At 45.2% G+C, this 8,225-nt stretch overlaps 1 protein-coding gene across 1 annotated transcript in view; it reads left to right on the top strand.

The window, feature by feature from the left end:
• Nucleotides 1-7,976, top strand: part of Pth2r (parathyroid hormone 2 receptor) — a 68,583-nt gene extending 60,607 nt beyond the window's left edge. The window contains exons 11-13 of the mRNA XM_027396062.2: nt 3,722-3,860; nt 5,709-5,750; nt 7,584-7,976. Of these exons, the coding sequence (XP_027251863.1) occupies nt 3,722-3,860; nt 5,709-5,750; nt 7,584-7,976 (574 nt within the window). The remainder of the gene's footprint in view (nt 1-3,721; nt 3,861-5,708; nt 5,751-7,583) is intronic.
• Nucleotides 7,977-8,225: the final 249 nt, after the last annotated feature.

Raw genomic sequence — 8,225 nt, forward strand, 5'->3', positions numbered from 1 at the left:
CTATTCAGCATTTAGATGGAGGACAAGTACAGGCAGGTTCTGAGCGCTGAGAGTGTTAGTCAGGTCCAAGAGATCTACTGCTTATCAGCAATGCTCTCCTGAATGGAATGGACTAATGTGGGATTCTAAGACTGAAGAAACTGTAGGCAAGGCAAGTGGGAGCTCAGCCCAGCAGATGAAAAGCTCACAGTCTGCAGGGAAAATTATGAGTGAGGGGCAGGCCACTGGACAGCTGGTTCTGACAGTACTGAGACACCACAGGCAATGAGGGAGGTAGACAGCCTTGGACATCTCCATGCGAATCTGTGGGCACTCCAGAAAGCAGGCTATGCTGGATAGTGTGTTGATGGGAATGATGACTACCAAGAAAGCTTTGAAATACTAGAGACTTGATGGGATTGTGGACCCTGCCCTCCTATTCCTGAGACTAGATACATGAACCAGCATTCCATAGGCAGAAAACATCAAGCCTAGATTCTGAATCTAGTTCCCTTCAGTCTTAGACTAGTGAGATCTTGGCTCACCCATGCAGTTTGATTCCAAGAAGAAAAATAATAAGTAAATAATGCAACTAGAGGAGAGACTGATAAAGATGGAAGACAAAATTGTTCAAGATTTTTGAGTGTAGATGATTCACAAAGGGGAAAAAACTCAAGAAATACATACAAAATGGGCCATGTTTGGCAATTTCTTGGATCAAGTGCAAACCTAACAAAAGTAACCCAAGAACTGGAAAATGGTGCACTTGGTGACCTGGTGACAGATGAATTGCTCCAAACTCAGTGGCTTAGGGGAGCACACTTTCCATCTCATTCTCTGTAGGTCAAGGATCTGTGTCCTCCTCCTCTGCTAGGCTGTCACAAGGCTGCAAATGAAATGCCAATCAGGGCCATGGCGTCATGGAAAAGTTGGACTGGGCAGAATATATCTGAGTGTGTGTGACTACTGCAGATTTGGGCGCTGGTCAGCTGATGTCCAGATGCTACTGTTTCTTGCCACATGAGACTTTGAGTAGAACAGCTCCCAACATGGCAGCTTGTTTCACTGCAGAAGGCTAGGAAGATGGCAGTTAGAATCGTAGGTAACACAGTCACAGAAGTGGCTTTAGTCAACCAGAGGAAATCCCCCAACCCAACCATACTCAGGGAAAGGACTGACAAGGACATAAGGACCAAGAGGTGGGATCAGCGAGGACCATTTTAGACTAAGTCTGTCTGTACTGGACACGGTTCTCTCAGGGCGGAATCAATAGGCCTGCCAAGATGTACGAAGGTGTACACATGCAGGTAGGTTTATAGGAGAATAGGCAGTTACAGGTAAGTGGATATATGAGACGGTACTTGGTGAACTGGTTCATGTGAGTCTGGAGGCCCTCGGCAGGCCTCACAGTTCCAGGACTCTGTTTAAAGTCCAAAGTCTCACAACCAAAGAAACAAATGGTGTAGCCCTCAGCTCAAGAGGGATACACAACAGCTCATCTGCCTACAGGTGCAAATCCCAGCTCCAAAGGCTGGGAGCCTGGAGGACTGGAGGCAGGAGAGCTGTGCTCCTGCTGCAGAAGAGGTGTGTAGACCTTCCCTGTGCCTTCTGGCTCTGACAGAACTGTCTGTTTCCTTGGTGCAGCCTCCTGCCCCTCACTCAGTTTCTCTTGTAGCCTGTGGGCCTTTTGTCCACTAGTCTGAGTCCTCACTTGCCTTGCCTACAGTTCCTTCAGTTTTAGAATTCCACATTCGCACATTTCATTCAAGACAGCATTGCTGATAAGCAATGGGTCTGTTGGGCCTGACCAGTGCTGTTGGGCCTGCCTGTACTTGTCCTCCTTCTGAGTACTAACTAGTGAGCCCCAGGGGCTGGGTGGTACCTGCCGACACCAAGGGCAGACCTTTCATATTGAGTCCAGCCATTCATGTACCCATCTCCTTTGAAAGCACCTTCACAGATACATTGAAATAATACTTTACCAGTCATCTATGCCATCCTTAGGCAAACTGACACCTAAAACCAAATATCAACACTATCACATTGGAAAAATCAGGATTGCTTCAAATATACAAGATCATTAGGATGAGGCCAGGGCAGGGCAGGGATGGCTCATTCCTTTAATTGCATCATTCCAAAGGCAGGGGCAGGGGCAGGGGCAGAGGAGGACAGATCCCTGTGCGTTCAAGGCCAGCCTGTTCTTCATAGTGACTTCCAGACCAGCCAAGGCTACGAAGTGAGACCCTTTCTCAAAACAAAACAAAACAAGAAAAAACAACCAAAAAACAAAAACAAAAAACTCAACCATCCAACCAAACAACAAGACAAAAATCAAGAGGGAGGGAGGGAAAGAGAGAGAGAAAGAGAGAGAAAGTGAGAGAATTAAACAGAATCACAGGTAGTTGGAAACAGAATATTTCACAGAACATTCAGAATAAGAGGAAGAGCTGAAGTGTCTTTGAGTTGTTGATTTAAAAAATTAATTAAAATTTAAAATTTCATATATATATGTATATATATTGTTTGTCATTCTCCCCTTCCTCCTTCCACTCCATCTCAAATTCATAGCCTTTCCTTAATTATTATTGTTATTAATTGTCATGAGTATCTCTTAATTATTATTGCATATAAGCAAATATTATAAACACAACCCGCTGAATCAGTTTACTGTTGCTTATGTGTGTGAGATTTTTAGGGCTGACCACTTGGTATTGGGTAACCAATCAGAGGACTCATCCTGTGGAAGACTGGTTCTTTCTCTCTCTCAGCAGCCATGAATTCCTGTAGCTCTTCATTCAGGGGTAGGGGCCCCATGGGATTTCCACTACCCATATTGGGATGCCGACTGGTGTTGGAATTGTTCAGGATCTTACTTAGGCAGCCATATTGAGATTTAATGTGTGCAGCTTCCCTGTCTCTCACAGAAGGCACACTCTTGCAGCAGACTTCCTTGTCTTCCAGTTCTTACAATTTTCTGCCCCCTCTTCCCTGACATTCCCTGAATCTCAGGTTAGGATGGAGGAGATGCTTTGTTAAGTCTCAAACACACAAGTTAAGGATGACTTAGAATAGTAACGAAGGCCATTTAACGACGTCATATCATCAAGAAGAACAGACTAGAGACCCAGGGGATCTCTAGTGAGATTAGGGATGCTCTCTAATAATGGGAAGTTAGCATCAGCCACCTGAATTCCTATAATGTGACAAGAGGCAGCACTGGGGAGGTGTCTCAGTGGGGAGAACACTTGCCCTGCAGGCATAGGGAGCCAAGTTTGAAACCCCAGCACTCATGTACCATCTGGGCATGGCTGAACATGCCTGTAACTACAGCATTAGGAGGTAGAAACAGGCAAATCCTGAGAGCTCACTGGCTAGCCAGCTTTGTTTTAGTGGTGAGTTTCAGGTCCAATGAGAGGCTCTGGCTCAAAAAAAAAAAGTAGAGAGAAATAGAAGGAGATGTCCTGTTGTCCTGTTTGATTTTCTGCATGCTAGGGCCGGGCCTGAGTACCTGCATACTCATGTATACACACACACACACACACACACACACACACACACACACACACACACACCCAACCAATCCAAAGAAAACACCCACAAAACAGCAAAAGTCGAGGAAGGAGAATAAGGGCACACCAGCAGCTGAGGAAATCTGACTCATTTCTGCAATAAGCTGCTTCCCCAAAGGCACCTAAGGTCGGTTGATAGAAAACCTTGTGTCTTTTTTTTTTTTTTTTTCTAGGAAACTGGCTAAGTCAACACTGGTCCTGGTGCTGGTGTTTGGCGTGCATTACATCATATTTATCTGCCAGCCGCACTCCTTCTCCGGGCTCTGGTGGGAGATCCGCATGCACTGTGAACTCTTCTTCAACTCCTTCCAGGTGACCAGCAGTGCCTGTGGCTTGCTGCTTGCGATTGATTAGTTTCAACCGCTTTCTCTGAGCTTTGCCCTGGTTCACTGAGCCTGTCTTCTGAGGGTCCAGCTCTTACTGTGTTTCCTCCTAGGGGTCAGGTTAATTCTCTGACCCCATAGAGAATTAGCATGGAGCTGTTTGGCATAGGAACAAGCCTGGATAGCAAGATAACAACTCACATTGTTGGAGAACACACCACGGCTGTAGGGCAGAGTCCTTCGCTTTTGTGTGTGTGTGTGTGTGTGTGTGTGTGTGTGTGTGTGTGTAGTAAATGAAATTAAAAGAAGACAAAAGCAGGGGAAAAGCAAGACAGGAAAGGAAGGTGAAAATAGAAGAAGGTTGCCCTATGTACTTCATCCCAGTGTAAAGAGGATGACTAGCCTCTTAAATGGAGAGTCTTCACAGCACCTCCTCCCTTCACCTCAAATCTGTGATGTATTTATTCCAGGGGGAGTAACAGAGAGCTTGAGACAGATACGAGTGACCATAGCCTGAGAACACAGATGGAAGTTGCTCTCATGGAAGTGATTATGTACATGTTTCCTAGTTACAGAATGAAAGGGAGTCTTAAGTCAGTATGTTTATCAAATATGTTAGTGGGGCCATCATATAGGTGAGTCATGACAAAGACAAAAAGTCTCCACTATGAATTTCAGATGGAACCCGATAGTGTTCTTAGCTCTGGGTTTGTGAGAGCCAGCGGTTTGCTAAATCAATACATTCTAGAGGCTTTACCTGATGGTCATAATGATGTAGGTTTCTAAAAGGTGGGCAATGAATGACTCTTAAGGGAATTGAAAATAGCCCAAGGTGATCTGGGCTCTTAACCAGCAACATGCCAACTCTCCACAGCTACAAAGTTCTATATGGCTGTACAATCTGTAACCTGGTCAGGGAACTTCAGTTTCCAGCAGCCTGAACAATTGGAAATTTCACAGTTTGGTAGTATTACTTACTTGTCAAGAATTTCCAAAGGTTTCCTGTTGTACTCAGTATCAAGTTCAAGTGTCATTTTCTGCCCCACACAGCCCTGCATGGCCTGGTGCTGGTCAACACTCACTTAATGTCCCACAGACCTCATGGGACCTGGTTGTTGCTTCACCAGTGTGCCTGGGGTGGGGGTAGAGACAAGAGTGAGCTTGGTAGTGTCACACTCTGCTCTCTTTCCCCCCAGAACCACCTTCCCATAATATCCATCCAGTTGACAATCATTTTCTTGTTACTCTGACAACCTTAAATGTCATCCCAGTGAGGGTCTTGGCTGAGTTTCTCATCCAATATACCCACCCTATTGTTCCCTGTAACACTAACTTTACCCGTAAGACCCTCATAGTCTTGTTTTTCTCATGTGGCCGTTGTCATATATTTTATCCATGTCTCCGTCTTCCAGAACCATTTTGTTTATATCTTACTCCTGTCGTGCTGAGTCATTCTTAGCACAGTGTTTAAGCTCAATAGATATTTCAGAGTAAAGAAAAGGTCTTTTGTGTTCGTAGCATATAATATTCTATGTTGGTTGCTGCTAGCATTTAGGGCATAGAAACATATTTTACCAAGCAGGGGCTAACATAAACGAAACCACATAATAGGAATCAGTTCTTTGTTCACCTCCGAGTATTCACTGAGTTGTTTGGTTTGGCTGAAAGCAAGGAAAGGCCACAAACAAATGTAATATAAACAAACATTTGGAAATGTTAGGAGAAAATAATTTGTGTAATTTTCTGAAGATATCATCAAAAGCCAGCTTTTCAGTTGGTGAATTTTGATACAAGATATTTTCCTGCCACGGGGCTTATGGCCTCTTTTTCTCTACAGGGTTTCTTCGTGTCCATCGTCTACTGTTACTGCAATGGAGAGGTAGGTCTGAAGACACCAGGGGCCTCTGAAGATAAGCTCCAAATTAATATTTGTCTTAATCCATTTTGTGTCTTTATGACAGAACACAAGAAACTTAGTAATTTACAAAGGGTAGAGGTCTGCTTCTCACAGATCCAAAGTGGGCCATCTATGTCAAGGTGGCCATATCTGCCCAGAGTCTTCTTGTCATATTATCGGGTAATGGAAGGCAGAAACAAGGGAGCTTATACCTCTGAGAGATTGACCTCACAACCTTGAGCTCTTAGGGGAAGACTCTTATTTTAGTTAATTCTAAATCAATTCTGGTTAATTAATACTAACACTTTTGGTCCACATCAAGTTCTAGAAAAAGTCAACTACTTTCCTTAGGATGAATCTAAATGAAAATAAATTCAATTAAAACAGATAAGTTTTTCATGACAAGCTGAGGATAGGGCCATCTCAATCCATTCAGAAGTCTCCAGAGAGAAGTAACCGCAAGTTACATGATCATCACGTGGATGATCACATGACTCTGGAGCTTTAGGCATGCCCTGCTGTTGGATGCTGCCTCCTTTTTCTCTCAAATCTTCAACTTGCTCCACATCCCAGAAGGACAAGGACATTGTTTACTACAGGGGATCACCAGAGGCTTCTTTCTGTGGGGTGTTGGTCTCTGCATAAGGAACTTGAGTGGCAACTTATCAATGCACCACCCGGATTTACTGCTGGGTTGTATTTTTACTTTAATTTGCAGCAGGGCTAAGTGCATCAGTGTTTGTTTTTCCCTCCTCAGAAGAAGAGATGAGTATATGGCTTTAGGTGACACCAACTTACAAGATTTTTTTCTTCCCCTGGTGCTCTCGGGAAAGGGTCAGTAGAAAGGACGCCTTTGTAGCAGGCACAGAGGCCAACTTGCATCTAGTCAGACTGCAGCTGCTATGCCTGCTTTTCTATCCCCATCCTTATTTTCCTCCCTCCTGTTGGCTCTTGCAGGTTGACAGTGTATGGCAGTTTTGTTGCAAGCAGAGTACCTTCCTTGGCTTTCCTCTGCCTGAGGTGGTGTCAGACATCAGACTTTAAAGTTTATTTAGTAGCTTCTGAGAGTGGGGGAAAGGCAGAGAGCTTTTCAAATGGAGAATTGGGGGCTTGGTGTTTGGGAGCTTAGAGTCAAAGCGGAAAAAGCACCGAGCTAGACGGATGCAGGGGTAGCAGTTAACTGGCTGTGCCAGCCAAGTTAAGGCTCCATCCTCCCACAGGAAAAGGGCAGCAGAAGCCCCAGCCTCTTAATGAACCGTTGGCTCCTAGAGATGAGTCCTGCGTGTCGGCACAGTTGTGGGTCTTCTGTGGTAAAGGGTTTGAAGAAAGGAGCTAGGCGGACTTTTATTGGGTGCTCTGGCTGGCTAGAATGAACAGCAGAACTTCCCTGCAGCTGTAAGCTTTCTCAGACAAACGCTTTCAGGAGGTTTGTTTATCCCTGGGGTGTGTGAGACTTGGTGCCTCTTCCGTGCAGGACTTGTGACATGAAGAGTCTTGTGCCCCCCACCCCCCCGCCACTGTTCATCTCTTATTTCTCCTCCAACCCGGAATTCTCTTTCTTCCTTTTGATAAGGCAGTGGTTCGTTTCAGTGACACTTCGGTCTAGTTTAAATGCTAGAAGTAACATTGATTGGGAAGGTCTTTTTGAGGTGTACCAAAGGCACATATCTGTAGCGTCCCTGAATACAGAGGGACCTCATCCAGTGCTTATTATTATTATCACTGAAATCTAAGCAACGCTCGTCATTACATGGGCGTGGGGGGCGTGGGGCTGCTTTATGATTTCTGATACACAGCGTGTTTCTTACCCTGTAGGTGCAGGCTGAGATGAAGAAGATGTGGACTCGGTGGAATCTGTCCATCGACTGGAAAAGGACGCCACCTTGTGGCGGCCAGAGATACGGCTCTGTGCTCACCACTGTCACTCACAGCACCACCAGCCAGTCACAGATGGGGGCAAGCACGCGCCTGGTGCTCATCTCCAGCAAACCCACCAAGAATGCCAGCAGACAGATCGACAGTCATGTGACGCTGCCTGGCTACGTCTGGAGTAGTTCTGAGCAGGACTGCCAGCCACACTCCACCCCTGAGGAGACCAAAGAAAGACATGGGAGGCAGGGAGATGATATCCCAACGGGGGCGTCTTCCAGGCCAGTGGCATTCACCCTAGACTCCGAAGGATGCAAGGGACAAACCGAGCGTATCTGAGTCACCATTTGTGGCTCCAGTAGATTGGCGGATCTGGTGGTAGGAGATAACTTAAGTTGGAAGACTGGAATTCTGGAATAAGGCATTGCTTAAACGTTTTCAGTTTCCACCAGTTGGCTACTATAAATATTCACACATAAAAGGGTATTATTGTGGTAGTTTATGAACTTATGTTGGCATTACTACTTCTTAATACTTTCTCTGTGGTTATTATTATTTTGCTTGTTTTGGACAGAAAAGGATTCAAAC

This window comes from Cricetulus griseus, chromosome 2 (genome assembly GCF_003668045.3).
Source record: "Cricetulus griseus strain 17A/GY chromosome 2, alternate assembly CriGri-PICRH-1.0, whole genome shotgun sequence".
Taxonomy (NCBI): Eukaryota; Metazoa; Chordata; class Mammalia; order Rodentia; family Cricetidae; genus Cricetulus; species Cricetulus griseus.